Source organism: Manis javanica, chromosome 8 (genome assembly GCF_040802235.1).
Source record: "Manis javanica isolate MJ-LG chromosome 8, MJ_LKY, whole genome shotgun sequence".
Classification (NCBI taxonomy): domain Eukaryota; kingdom Metazoa; phylum Chordata; class Mammalia; order Pholidota; family Manidae; genus Manis; species Manis javanica.
In genome coordinates, this window is record NC_133163.1 from 41,740,480 (window position 1) to 41,755,475 (window position 14,996).

General features: G+C 33.6%; 1 protein-coding gene and 1 non-coding gene across 9 annotated transcripts in view; one reads left to right on the forward strand and one right to left on the reverse strand.

Annotated features, from left to right (window-relative positions):
• ARID4A (AT-rich interaction domain 4A) overlaps positions 1–14,996 on the reverse strand; it is a 63,126-nt gene that overhangs the window by 31,419 nt on the left and 16,711 nt on the right. For 7 of the 8 annotated variants that reach the window (XM_073242337.1, XM_017681253.3, XM_073242335.1 and 4 more), the window contains exons 9-11: positions 13,212–13,291; positions 12,244–12,320; positions 11,670–11,836 (exon numbers count right to left, since the gene is read on the reverse strand). In XM_073242337.1, coding sequence (XP_073098438.1) covers positions 11,670–11,836; positions 12,244–12,320; positions 13,212–13,291 — 324 coding nt within the window. Of the gene's footprint in view, positions 1–10,352; positions 11,639–11,669; positions 11,837–12,243; positions 12,321–13,211; positions 13,292–14,996 lie in introns of those variants that run through there. The other variant, XM_073242338.1, reaches the window with a different exon arrangement.
• Positions 6,015–6,118, forward strand: LOC118970421 (small nucleolar RNA U13). The gene has a single exon (XR_005058339.2). It is a non-coding gene; the product is annotated as a small nucleolar RNA U13 (small nucleolar RNA).

The window sequence follows — 14,996 nt, forward strand, 5'->3', positions numbered from 1 at the left end:
AGCCAAGAAATGGGAGCAACCTAAGTGTCCATCAGTAGATGAATGAATAAAGAAGATGTGTTACATATACACAATGGAATATTCTTCAGCCTTAAGAAGAAAACAAATCCTACCATTTGCAACAACATGGATGGAGCTAGAGGGTATTACGCTCGGTGAAATAAGCCAAGTGGAGAAAGACAAATACCAAATGATTTCACTCATCTGTGGAGTATAAGAACAAAAGAAAAACTGAAGGAACAAAACAGCAGCAGAGTCACAGAACCCAAGAATGGACTAACAGTTACCAAAGGGAAAGAAAGAGACTGGTGAGAATGGGAGGGTAGGGAGAAATAAGGGTGGGGAAGAAGAATGGGGGTATTGTCATTAGCATGTATAATGTGGGGATGGGGGACAGGGTAGGGCTGTGCAACACAGAGAAGACAAGTAGTGATTCTACAACATCTTACTATGCTGATGGACAGTGACTGTAGTGGGGTTTGTTGGGGGGACTTGGGGTAGGGGAGAGCCTAGTAAACATAATGTTCTTCATGTAATTGTAGATTATTGGTAACAAAAAAAAATTAACAGTGTTAAAAATAAATTTTTAAATGATAATAAATAAATAAATGAATAAATAAATAAATAAAAGCAAAAAAAAATCTATATACAAGTATAACAACAAAGTAAAACTGAAGGATCAAAACAGCAGCCGACTCACAGACTCCAAGAAGGGACTAGTGCTTACCAAAGGGAAGGGGCTTGGGAGGGCGGGTGGGGAGTGTGGGAGAAGGGGATTAAGGGGCATTATAATTAGTACATACAATATAGATAGGTCATGGGTTAGGCAGTACAGCACGGAGAAGACAAGTAATGATTCTCTTGCATCTTACTACACTGATGGATAGTGATTGCAATGGGTGGGGACTTGATAATACAGGCGCATGTTGAAGCCACAATGTTGCGCATGTGAAACCTTCACAAGACTGTATATCAATGATACCTTATTTTTTAAAAATCCATATACAAACATTAAAATCTTGTTATTACTGAATGAATATAAACCAGAAGTTGTAAAGTCACATGGCACAGAGTTTTGTTTGGACAACACAATGTTTTAAAGAAATTTAAATACATTTAAGTGAGTTATATAATTCTATATTGTCCCCAGGTCCTACCACACTAGGTTATATCACACTAGCCTGGTTTTTCATTTACCTTTCTTGCATGAGCTCTATAGTTGATTTATTATGGGTTTTAATAAAATACTCCTTTTCTGATAACTACTTATAAACTATTTGGGAAAATTCTTATTTAAAGTTTAACAATACTATGGAGAAACAAAACACTGATCTATTTCTTCCATAAAAATTATCATAATTTAATTTCAGAGTACTAATTTTCTATATTCTAAAAGAATAATTCAGATTTTTATCTTTCAAAGCAAAGACAGCTGTTAGGCAATAAATACTGAGTGTTCACAGTCCAGAGGGCAACTGGCTTTTAAAATTATGTATCCTTTAAGAGTTTTAATTGCTAATAATAGAGCCAGAGTCAATAAACATGTAGTTGATTGAAATATATAATAAAAAAAGCCATGAGGCAATCCAGGGAAAGGAAGTAGGACATTCAATTCAGAATGATTTATGACACTGGAGTACTTTCAGTTTCACCAAATATAAAGAAACTCATATAAAGAACAAATATAAAGAAATAGGAGGAGTTCTAAACCTCAAAATTGTCTAGAAACTGAGTTCTAAACCTCAAAAATAAGCAATTTACAAAGTTAATAATCACTACAGAGTTAATAGGGGTCATTACTAAGTGCTCAAATCAGGAGATGGCAGTTTTTCCCTAAGTGAATTTAAAAATCTTGCTTTTACAAGGTTATTAAAACAACCGCTAGTAAGTTAACTCAAGGAAAAAGGTAATCAAGTAGCCCAGGAATCATTTCAGATATTAATTTTAAGGACTTCTGGTATAAGGGGAAAAAACCCTTATACCTGGCTGGCTCTATGATTTGCCTGTCCCTTGTAATCACAGTATTTTCTCCTCAGACAAACACCTCATGATCTTACAGTATCCAAATAACACCATTGTATCCAGTATATGTAAAAGCAATTTTTTTAAGAAAGGCACTGATCTGAAATAAAAATTTCTTACAAAAACAAGTAAGCAAAATGAGCCAGTTGCAAATTAGGTATTTACTAGGACAGTACCATATGATAAATTCTTAATTAAGAATATCATTTTCTAGATAAAAATTGGTAGTTTAAATACACTTGCTTTAAAAGTTAGTTAGTGGCAGTCCAAGAGTATATTAAGTTCCATGAGAAACCATGGCCATAAAACAATAAGTTTAGGTGCAGGTATCAGGTGCAAAACCGAGATATAAATGAATAAAGAATTCTATTTATAAGCAAATGCCTGCTTGAGAAGAAATTTACTTTCCACAAAAAAAAAAAGACTATAAACCTTTTAAATTTATTTGATGGTCTTTGCAAAAATTAAAATTGCTTAATCTCCTACAGTAAGTAATTCTTCATAATCTTTTTTGAAAATAGGTATGTTATTACCTTGGAGTAAAACGCACACGCTTGAAAATGCCCCAATTAGAAGAATGCCTTTTGGCTCTTATATGGGGGCTTGTATTTGCGATCACGGTGTGCTTTTTTCCTGTTCATGGTATTTTCATACCTACAAAATCTCTTTCCTGGGTCTATAGCCAGAAGTGTTGCATCCTTCAAAGGTTTTAGAGTGGAAGACAGTTGTAAAAAATGGGACGTAGAGTCCACTGGACTGCTGATGAGCCTTCTTTCCCTTTGTCTAGTCAAGCTTGTTTAATCCAGCAAAATGTCAGGGGAGGGAAAGGGGTTAAGGATATAGAATAGGCATGAACATGATCATAATTCCAAGAAATTTACAATTTTAGTTAGCATCAGTACATATTACCTAATATTATCAGTAGTTGTGTATCTACCTATTTACATTATTAGATTATGTGTTTTCTGACTTGGGAAACTATATCTTCAAATTCAGTTCAAATATTCATTGATGGTCACCATGAGTCAGGAACTATGCAAAAGTACTATGACTATGGTACTTTACTTTTTGGATCTCTAAAACTGTAAGAGGTGTAGAAATATAAAACAAGCCAACTCAATCAATATAGTAAGTATTATAAAATGAAAAAGAATACAGAGGGGATGAATGGTTCTGCTGGGGATGGAGATATGGTAGTAGTATTAGGGAAAGCCTTGAAATACAACATAAAACATGAGGCTGGCAAAGGTAGGCTATAATTAGGAAAGGACTTTGTAATGATGTGCTGGAAAATCAGAACTGGATATTGTGGGTAGATGTGAAGTCTGAGAGAGCAGAAGAGGAAAGACTTGTGTTTTTAAAAGTTCTCCGCTGAGAGTGAGTCTGAGGATTAGAAAGGAAAGGGAAGATACTATAATGTGAATGAGGAGGAGGATCAATGCCTGAATTAATCTCACCATCTGATGATGGAAAGATAACTGCCTGAGAGGAGAGAAAGAGAGAGAGAGAGAGAGAGAGAGAGAGAGAGAGAGAGAGAGAGAGAGGGAGGGAGGGAGGGAGAGAGAGAGGAGTTAATGCTGAGATTTTTTTTTTTAGCTTAAGTCTGATTTAAGTTACTCATGTTTTCAGTCCTCAAAGTTCCAGTACATTGTAAATGCTTGATTAGCTCTATGAAGTTAGGGTCATGCCTATTTTACTCACAATTCTATCACCAATGACTAGCATTTAGTTTAGACACTATTATGTGAATGGAAATGAGATCAAGTGAAATGAAATTGAGATACTGAAAATGAATTGGGGAAAAGGTTTTCTTCAACTGTTTCACACACTTTGAGTTTCAGGGCTAACATTAATTACAACATAAATACAATACGAGTCAGACAAAAGAGAGAAAAAATGAGAATGGCTGAGGATGTTCTTAAGTCACAGGTGGTTGTGACACAATCACTTGCTAACATTCACTTCATTCCTTTCTCAAATACATTAGTCAGGACATGAATGACTATTCACTTAGAAATGTGACACAAAATCTAGTGAAGAATGGACTTTCTGCATTTTATTGGGATGACAGAAGAATACATTTTGTTATTTTTTAACACTACCTTGTTTTGCTGAACTATTATTACTTAGCTAGCAACTCTACTCTCCAGAACACAAATTAGGAAGGCTTACAGAAGGCATCCAAATGATCAAAACATGTCAGTAAAAGATGATGCACTTTATACAAAGCCCCTCAGATGCCATGTAACTTATATACAGTTCTAATAAGGTGAGGAGAGTTTCTTAGCCCATAACATGTTAGAGCCACAAATACTGACATTTTGAGAGTGGGGAACTGTGTAATTAACCTTGACCTTTGTAGTAAATGAAGGTATACATCTTTTGCTGGTGGGCATATCAGCGCTCCCAAGCCCCTACAGGTGTCCTTAGTAAGTTACTAATGATTATACAACACCCTTCTTCTTTTTGGTATTCCAGTATACCACACTTATTTTTCAATACCAAAATACTGTTTTTGTGAATTAATATTAATCTGGACAACAGCATCTTCATCTACCTCCCCTGCTGCTGTCTATAGCCCCCCCTCTGGTCCTCTTCATTGGCTCCCTTTGTCACCCCATCCCTGGAACTCCATCACAGGTCCTCTCAACTCCTCAAGTTCTTACAACCCCTTGACCTCCCATCCCTCACCCCACCTCCTCCAAAAGAAAGAGACGGAGCTTGCAGCCCTGTGCAGCGGGCAGGGCTCTGGTGGCGAGGAGGAAGTATTAAGATAGTGTCCTGAAAGCTCTGGTCTGGGGAGCTAAGCACTGCAAGCTGCACATCAAAGGTGGAGCTCTGGGGCCATCTCTGCACTGGAGGACTGAAGTGAAAGCAGCAGCAATACCTGTAGCTGCTTAGGTTGTTTTTGTATAAAATTTTACATTTGAAACATATTAAATAGCCCCACTGATTGTTTAAAACTGTGGCTCCAGAACAACTTACCACTAATGTTAATGCATACATTTACAGGTCACTCAACCACTTTCATTCAGGCAGAGCTCTCTTTGTTCCTACATAGAAATCTGTTGGATTCTTTAAAATCTCAGCTATTTAAAATTTTTTTAGTTTTTTAAACTTTCACTTTATTTTCCATATTGTATTTACTACTAATAAAGGGAACGGGTGACACAAAGGTAATAAACCTGACTCAGTGTAATAAACCTCACAACTCAGCACCAAAGTACTATTTCCAGTTTTACAAAATCTGAGCATGTGGCAGGGTGGAAGGAAGGAAAGCTAAAAGAAGTTCCCTATGTCTGAAGAATAGTGTAAAGAGAAGAAAAATGTTGGCATGGGTCAAATCATATAGGATCAGACTTATAAAGGGCTTTGATGAAAGACCTACGCTCTACCCTGTAGGTGCTGAAAGACATTAAAGAGCTTCCAGCAGGAAACATTTATGTTTTTAAATTATGTCTATGAAGAATGGATCACAGGTGAAAAGAAGAGGACTAGTCACAGAAATAGACGTGGGGTAGGATACAGAGGAGGAGTATTATTAGTCAAGAACTCTTACTGATGTGACAGAAAACTATCCCAAACTAACTTAAGCCAAACAGAATTCATTCATAAACTCACAAAATTATATAAGGAAATAAGATTGCCTACAGAATGGATTGCCTGAGAAAAGTAATTTATTATGAAAAAAGGCCAGAAGCTTTATCCCATGGTCACTTCCAAAATGAACTTTCTGGAACCTTACAACAAATTTTCCAACACTTTGTTTCCGACAGCAATTTGTTGTAATAATTGCATAGCCCACATTGATTCATTTATTATGAAATTACTTAATGAAGGATTAATATGAGCCAAGTTCTGTGTTGCTGGTTGGTAGATATTTATGCTGCTGGGAATAGGAAAAAACTCCAACAAAACCTGACCTCCTCTATTTCCATAGACCTTATAATCTAGAGGAGAGAAAATTATCTTAAAAATCTGTGAACCTTCAGATCCTTTTATAGTTCATAAGCATGATGACTGAGTGTTCACGCGTTCACGTGACGTGTGCCTCTCTCAAACCTTGTTACGATGTTGACACATTACCTGTCTGACTTGGAGGAAAAAAAAGAGAGTAAGGAAAAAGAAATCTGTGAACTTTATATAACCTCTCTTAAGCCTCAGTTTCCTCACTCATAAAAAAACCCAGTTGTGAAGATTAAATAAACAATCTTACTTTAAAAACTACTAACTCTCCAAGAATAAACAAAGAACATTATTTGGTGTGGCCATCTTTACCAGTTTATATCTCTTACATTAACAGTGGTATTATGAAAGGTCCATCTTACGAATGATATATGCTCTGGAACAACAAGATGTATTTGATTGTCACAACACCTCAGTGAAATATGCAGATAAAAGCCTAATTTAAAAGAAAACCTAAACTTTCAGTTAAACTGAAAACTTAAGAAAAAAAACCACAACATTAATTTTGTAACTCAGTTGATCTAGGTCAAAATGACTCCCTAGAGTATCAGTAAACCCTGCCCTAAGTAGAAGTCTGAAGATCAGTCCAGAAAGTTATCATACGTAAAAACTGACAGTTGACAATATAGATTTTAGAAGAAACAGAGAAAAATCTTAATAGATGTAGGGTCATTTAGTTTAAGGGCTAAAAGCCATGACAGCATTGTATTAAAAGAATACAATAATTACATCTTGAGTAAATATGAGGATAAGTAATGTTCAGTATACTCTTTTTCATTGAAATGTAGTCCATATACAATATTATATTGGTTTCAAGTATACAATACAGTGGTTCAACAGTTACACACCCAGAATACTACTTTTAGAAAGGGTTGGAAAGGGGTGGCATTTATCCAGTATGTTTTAAAAATATTTCAATACAAAAGAATAAAAACTACAGCTGCTTTTGTGTCCTAAAATTACTTTAGTCTAAGAGGAATCAAATTTATATTTCCAGTTTTAAAAAAATCTACCTAGACGCAGTACAAAGAACACATTGGAGGAGGGCAAACATGGGAAGAACAGAGTACTACTGTTGCATTAGTATAGGTAAAAGAGGATAGTGGCTTGGACTAGGGTGGCAGAGTGTAGAAAATGTGGGAAGTGGGCAGATTTGTGAACCAACAAGTAGGCAGGAGAGCAGGATTTGCTGTTTCATTGGATAGGAGGGCAAGCATGGGAGGATTCAGTGCCTACCATGTGTCTGGATTGGGTAATTGGGTGAATGGTACTTCTTTTCAAATGAATTAGGGACAACCAGGGAAAGGATGGCTCTGGGAGAAAGATGAGGACAGTCTTGCACTTAGTTTGAGTAGTACTGAAATGAGAATCCTCATTGGCAGTTTAATATATATATCTGGAGATGAGAAGAAGCATCTTTGATGCTCATATTATAAGTATGGAGTCATTACATCATATAGTTAGGAAGTAAACCAGGAAAAAAAAGTAATGCCATATATGTCAGGTGATTTAAGAAGGGAGGCATGTCAAAAATGAGATCATTGACAAAAATGTACAACAAATTATGTATGACTCTTGCATTACATTAGATAACTAAGAGTAGTAATTTTTTCTCCCATTTGAAAAGGGATATACATCCTAATTTTAATCATCACTCTGTGGTTTGGACGCTACAAAATCTAAGACTTTCAAATTAGCCCTCTCATATTACAACTATAAAACACATGTTTTTTTGAAAGCACATAAAAGTACATCAGTAATTGAGTATACAAATATAATCTTCATTAATCTGATTAGGTGAACCTAATTTGGTTAGTCTTACACTAACACTGTGAAGAAAGGTTTTGCTAAACACATTAGGACGTTTTTGTTTGCTTATTTAATAGGCTAAACTTTAAGACTTTTGCAAATTAGTTATTATATCTGAATGCAAGCTAAAGTCATTGATGGCTGACATTATAGGGCCTGCTTAGAAGTACCTGTTTGGCAACTGGAGTTGTTAGATACACCTAACATACTAGCATTAGCTTCAAAGTTTTCATTAAATTTTATTGACTTAGTTTGATTTTCCTAAATTATCAAGCAATTATATTATACCCAAAATGATCTTGAAATATCACTAACAAATACCTTTATAAGTGATCTACCAAAAGGCATAAATACACAAAAATAATACTTGATTTAAACACACACACAAAAATTTCAGCTATGAATAAAAATACTTATGGCTTTTATAATAGCAGAATATAATCCAGGCATCAAACATTAGTAGTGATCCCTAGAAAATTCAGATTAGAGAAATGGGTATCAATATGTATAGACAAAAAGAATATCTAACAATTCACTAAATTCTAATTTTTATTACTAAATATGAAATTAGAAGAGATTTTTGAAAGGGCCCAACATATAAGCGTATGTATAGCAAACCAAAAGGAAAAAAAAAAGCTATGTTTAGTCAAATTCCCCCCAGTTCAGTCATCTAAATAATCACCTATTTATTTTATCCTTAGACAACTCTCCTAGTCATCCAAAGTGAATACAAATCAAGAGTAAATGAATAATTGACATTACTGCTGATGTTTACATGAACTTTTCAATTTCAAAGCTCAAAAAGAAATTCAGTAATACCTTTTCTAATATAAGATTTTCTTGACAAAAGACATTTAAGTAATACCTACAAGAATATTCTCCAGGGCTCTTTTTCAATATAAATAACCGATTAGTTAAAATTTCAAGTCATCAATATAGGTAAGACCTACTTCCTGTCAAGACTCTCAGGTCTTTTCCCACCCACTTACAACTCAAAAAATATGTCTTATAATCGAAATCCTGAACTTCCGACGCTGAGGAACTCAAAATAATATTAAATAAAACCACAAAATCTCAAGTTTTCTTATTAAGGCTATGTTAGGGTACTCAAAGCATCAAATATAAAAACAATGTCCACTGCCCATTAACACTGCAGAAGTATCTAACACTTGTATGATTCTACTGCATAAAATTTACAAACACCAAATGACAGGCTAACGTACTGTTACAGTGGTTTACATAATATTATAAAAGATCTTTTTGATCATTATAAAGCAATATTAAATCTTCATGAAAACCATAGGATAATTACATTTCAGGAAGAAAATGATCTGTAATGTAATACAACAGCTTAGTCTCACTTATGTAGTAAAGGCCTGTAATGACTAAGCCAGGTAGGCCCTGGCTTAACAGATTTTAATTCATTTTATATCATATCTATTTTTTTCCTTTGTTTATATATAGACTAAATTACTTTTCGGTTTATCAATATTACTATTTTTTTTAAATTACTGTCCAAGACAAATTAGAATGATTCAGCAACTAAATCTAAATCCAAGAGTAAGAAATGCAGCTGATTTTTTTCTCTAAAGCAACCAAAATTCCACTCAAGAATGTCTACTTGTATGGCCAGAGAAAAAGAGGAATTAGTTTCTATCAAGTAATTCAAAAAAGTATATGCTATGTAACTGACCATCTAAAAATAATTTAAAATAACCATACAAATCAGTGCCTGAATAATTTTGCTTTTATTTTTCAGTAGATGAAAAGCATCCTGCTTCACTTAATTTTAACAGATTCATAATATGTTATATTTTTCTAAGATACTACCCTTATAAAAGTCCTTACCTTAAAATTTCTTTAGTTATTACCTGCAAACAATAGGTGACAGAGCTTGCCTCTTCATTCTTTTTCACTAACGTTTACTCAGAGCTTGAATAAAACATTATGATTTTTATGAAATTAATAGCTGTAATAACAGCACTATGTACTATTTATTGTTTTATAGCTATCCTTTCCAACCTCACTACAAAGCTCTTTTTACCCTCTTTGTTTAAAATTTCAGGGTTCTTTTTGGGGGTGGGGAGTAGAGAAAATGCATTCTGAAAGGGACACCAATTAAAAGTATTAGCAAAAATAAAGAGACTAATCTTTTTTCAGTATTTGGCAATCCTAACTAATGTTGATTTTTTAAAAAAAGCAAAACCAGACTGTAACAGTTCACACCCTGAAAATGTGGCCTATTTACCCTGAAAACATAATTTATAAATAAACACAGATAAAATACAAAAATCACATTTACTATTTAGACTTTAAATCTTAAATTTTGCCAAACTGTTTCATTATCATTTTCATTTCAAAATGTATCTTATGTTTCAGAAAAATAGCTTTCATCCTGATATTCTAAAAATAGACTCCTACTGTCTCTTTTACAAGAAACAATTACGCTTGGTTATGAGTCCTCCCGTATCAGCCACATCAAAAATACCTGAAATTCTTATTTAACCTCATTTTTGGCAATCAAAATGGTAACTAAATATGAAAAAAAATCTTACCTATATGCTGCATTTCCTTTCAAATGCAAAATGGTTAGATTCCCCTTCTACTTAGTCAGTACAGTGTCTGAACATTTTCAGTCTGACTTGCAAATATTTGCTTTCCCTCTTAGGGCATAGCATCCGCAGGGTTATACAGCACTACTTACATTCTCTTCCACATAAAAATCAGACATTACATGAAAGGAAAAGAAAGACAGCCCATTTCAAAGCATCTGGCAAACCTCCATTGGCAACCTGCCAAGCCTCAGCTAAACCTTCCTGTCTTTCCGAGCATGCTCACTTAAAACCAACAGCACGTTACTATGGCAACTCTGTAGGCAGCCTGTAAGTATGAACCGCCATTCTGATTTCAGAGTGCAAAAAACCAAATACTGCAGAAGTAAAAGGAAGAAATATCATGGGCCCTTCATCACACAGAAGTAACTCATTTTATTTCATAAATTCACACTTGTGTATGTGAAAGAGAAACAAGCATTCCACATTTTCCAAGTAATTATTTTTCATGCTCAAATAGGTCTTCTTTTCCAGTCAACTCATTGTCTTTGTCTGCCCCTAAACCCCTTTACTTCATAACAACCCAAATTATACTGGACTGTTTATCCCATTTGATAAAATATTGCTAGATAAACAGACAATATTCATGTAAGTAATTATGTGGTAGTCCATGAATGATTTCCTAAATGACACAGTAGTATTACAAAGAAAACCACTAGCACTTGTAAAATACAATCTAAATCATTTCTATAATTTATCCAATTGCCACATGAAAATATTCCTTCAGTGTGGATAGCTTTTTTTTTTTTTAAGCCCCGTCACTCTTAAGGTACCATGAAAAGTCTGAAAGAGGTGAAATCCAAGTTAAGCCATACCAGACCTCGGCTCAAATCCCTCTTCACATTTCAGTTGTGCCACCTTGAGAAAGTTACTTAACCTTTCTGACCTTCACTTTCCTTCCTTTAGAGTAATACCAGTTACTTCATATCATAATAATTTTAAAGCGAGAACATGTAATAAACTCAAAGTAACATTTCTTTCCTCTATGGTTGTTTCAAAAAGATACTTAAAAAAAAAACTTTGTATTTGTTGATTTACTTGGTAAGTTCTTTGTAACCTCTTATCCACTGAATATTACTTCTGATTAACCCACTAAGGTAGAAGCCAAAACACTCCACCACCCCCAAATCAAGATGAGCTAGAAAAAGACAAAACAAATAATACAGAGACTCTAAACAGTGGGAAGATATACAAAGGTATTATTCTTACTCTAAACTATTAAAATGTTTTTAGATGTTAGAAACATGAAATTTCACCTACCACATCATCTTCCTCCTTTCTGGCCTCCTTTTCCTTCTCTTCATCATTTTCTTCACCTGGGCCTTCTTCATCATCACTACTGGATGACTCAAGGATTTCACTAATATCCATTTTCCAATTATCAGGAACAATTCTAGTTTTTAAGAAGATGCTTGCTTTCTGCAGCCCTAAGATTAAAAATGTACATCAGCAGTTGCTATGGAATTAGTAGAACAGAATAGAAAGACATGACATTCAGGGTTGGAAGATCTGGATTCAAATTCAATTTTTACTTACAAAATAATACAGTAAAATTTTAACATATTTCATAAGTTATGATGCTATATTAGTGTTTATTATTACTCTAGGGAATACTCATAAATGTTAATGGTAAAACATGAGAAGTCAAAACTTATCTAAAAATTACATATCAAACATTTTTATCTAAATATTAAAAAAATAGCCATCAAATAAGCGTGGATATCAACTCCAAACAGTTAAAATGGCACCAGAGAATATTCAGTCTTGCTTTCAGTCACTACTTGCCATTTAGGGCCACATCATGTAATAATAGACTGATTCATCCTTACTTTACCTGGTTTAGTAGAGAGGTCAGATTCAGGTAGATTGAGAATGTCTACTTCCTTGATATCCTTTCTTGCTATAGAATAACTAATTATAGGATAAAGGGGAGGGAAGTCATTATGAAATAAAAATGATGAATTGAATTGTCCATATTAACATATAAAACACAAACCCCCAAATCAAAATTATTTTGCCTATAAAATGTTTTAAAAAGACCAAGTATATCCTATCCTTAATAAAGGTAAAGAGGTAATACAGACAAAGCTAGTATTTTAATTCTAAAGATCCACATACTCACAGTACTCTAATTTGAGAGCCTCACATTTCTAATACTTAAATCTATGCATCCCTCCTACACACAGTATGGATGGTTTATATCACCATGATGTCTTCCTTATAAAAGACACAATGTCTACTTTGATCTTTACTATTTCTTAAATTTACTATTCAGTTTAATAACAATAACTTAGGATATTAAAAACTTTTCATTGTAATATACATTATAGTATTAAATTTTCCACAGAGATTTACAACTCAAAAAATATATATGTATTTTTTATTTCACCTTTTTTTGGAAACAAAGCAAAGTTGAGGTTAAGGGAAGTTTCTAAATATCTGACTTTTAATCAGAAAAAAGTCAGAGTAGTTGTCCTAGTAATATAAATCCTAAAGTAAATTTCATAGTTCATAATATGAAATAGTATATGATGAAAATGTAGAATTTTCACAATTAAGGAGAAAATCTATACCATGCTTTATAAAAAAACTGCATAATATTATTCTCACATATTGTTCAGTTTTTACATAAATTTTTCAGTAAAAAGTAATGTACATCACAAAAAGTCAAGACAACTTCCGAGCTCATAAAATGACCAGACTTTTTAAAAATAAAGTCTTGGTGCAGGGAAAAGTCTATTATTGTGATTCCATTTATTTTTTTTATCCTAATGTAACACTTTTAAGTAATTCATTACTCACAATTTAGAATCGATAAAGGATCGAACTAAACACTGGTCTTTTTTCACTGTGATGTCATCATTACAGCTGGGAGATATCACCTGAAATATAAAATAAGAACAGATTGGTTCTTATTTAACTTGCTCAAAAAGAAGAATATATTTTTTAAAAGAATGATTCCAGATTCCCTATCTTCTCAAATGGATTATTTTTATATTTCACAAGAAATAACTTCATGGTCAATAGTTCCACTATTAATGAATTATTTACCAAAAAGGTTCACCTTATTATGTATAGTTACCGTATTTGTTTTCGAGGTATTTCACTTATGCAATAACTAGATTACAGTGTGAATAATTAATGCAGTCACCACTTTGAAAAATATTAGGATTTATTCTAAGCTAAATAATAAATCATTTATTGTCCAAAAAATAAAACCTATGATCTGTGACAAAAATTTGGCATATTTTTAAAAAAATACTTGAATCAGGATCTATTTTTAAATCTGGCTATTTTTTTAAAATAAACACTTAAGTTCCCTTTCATACCAGGGCATGTACAATTTTTAGTAATTAAAGCCAATCAGAGAAAATCTGAGTGAAGAACTTGTTAGTTTCTTAACTTTTAAAAGTAATAAATGTCTCAACACTGGTAAATAACTAACTCTGTATATACTTTACAGCACTTAAAATTTTAAAAAATGAAAGTCTACTTATAAATTTCTAAAATGTACCTGCTCATTACCACCCCTAACCCTTTGTACAATCTATCACCATCCACACAACTTTATGCAATGATGGCAATGTTCTATATCTGAAATGAATTCGGATTGGAGCATCAATGAACTACTTGGGGCTGAGCACTTGAATATGGCTAGTGCAACTGGGAGATGGAACTTTTAATTCTATTTAATTTGAATTAAGTTATTTACACTTAATAGCAACATAAAGCTTACTGCTATCATATTAAACAGCATATATCTAGATAATTAAAAATTCCTTAGTCATATAAGCTGTCATATAAGCTGTCTTAAGTCAGATGGAAGTAAACATTTATTATTTGTTAGGTGCTGGTAATTATTAGATTAATAATATAGTTATGTCTGCCCTCAAGGAGCTAAAAGGATAATGGAGGGTAAACACACAAAAAATACAATGGAGGATAAGTACAGTGATACCACTAGGCATACGGTAATATGAAAACACCTATGAGGGACATTTAACCCATCCTGGGGAAGGAAAAGATGTGGCAGCAAAAGCTTAAGGTAAGTCTTGAAGAGTGAGTAGGCACACCCAAGGCTTAATTATCCCACCTGGGAGCCACTTTACTGGCCTCCACATTGATTCTGGCCACCTTCAGTGTTTCCAGTAACAACCCATACAACATATACTGCCTCACTAACATTCCGAAGCACACACCTCAAACAATGTCACTCTTCTGCAGAATTCTATGCAGAATAATGTCCAGATTCCTTAGATGTACTTTAAAAACCCCATCTCCCTAGATCTAAATTATCTTCCCAGTCTTACTTCCTATTTTTCCCCTACTCACATCTAATATTTAGCCAAAATGGATTCCTGAAGCAAGGAGTTCCACGAACAAATTCTCTGCTTTTGTTTTTGCTTGTTTCCTCTAAGCAAGTCCTCTGTTGAAGCTGTGCTTACTAACTAAATATTTCAAGGATTGGCTTTCAAAAGCACCTGCTTCATGAAGACTTTCTGGATTACCTTCAAATAAATGTAATCTCTTAGGACAAGTAGACCCAATATTGAACACATACTATTTTATATTGTAGTTATTTGGATT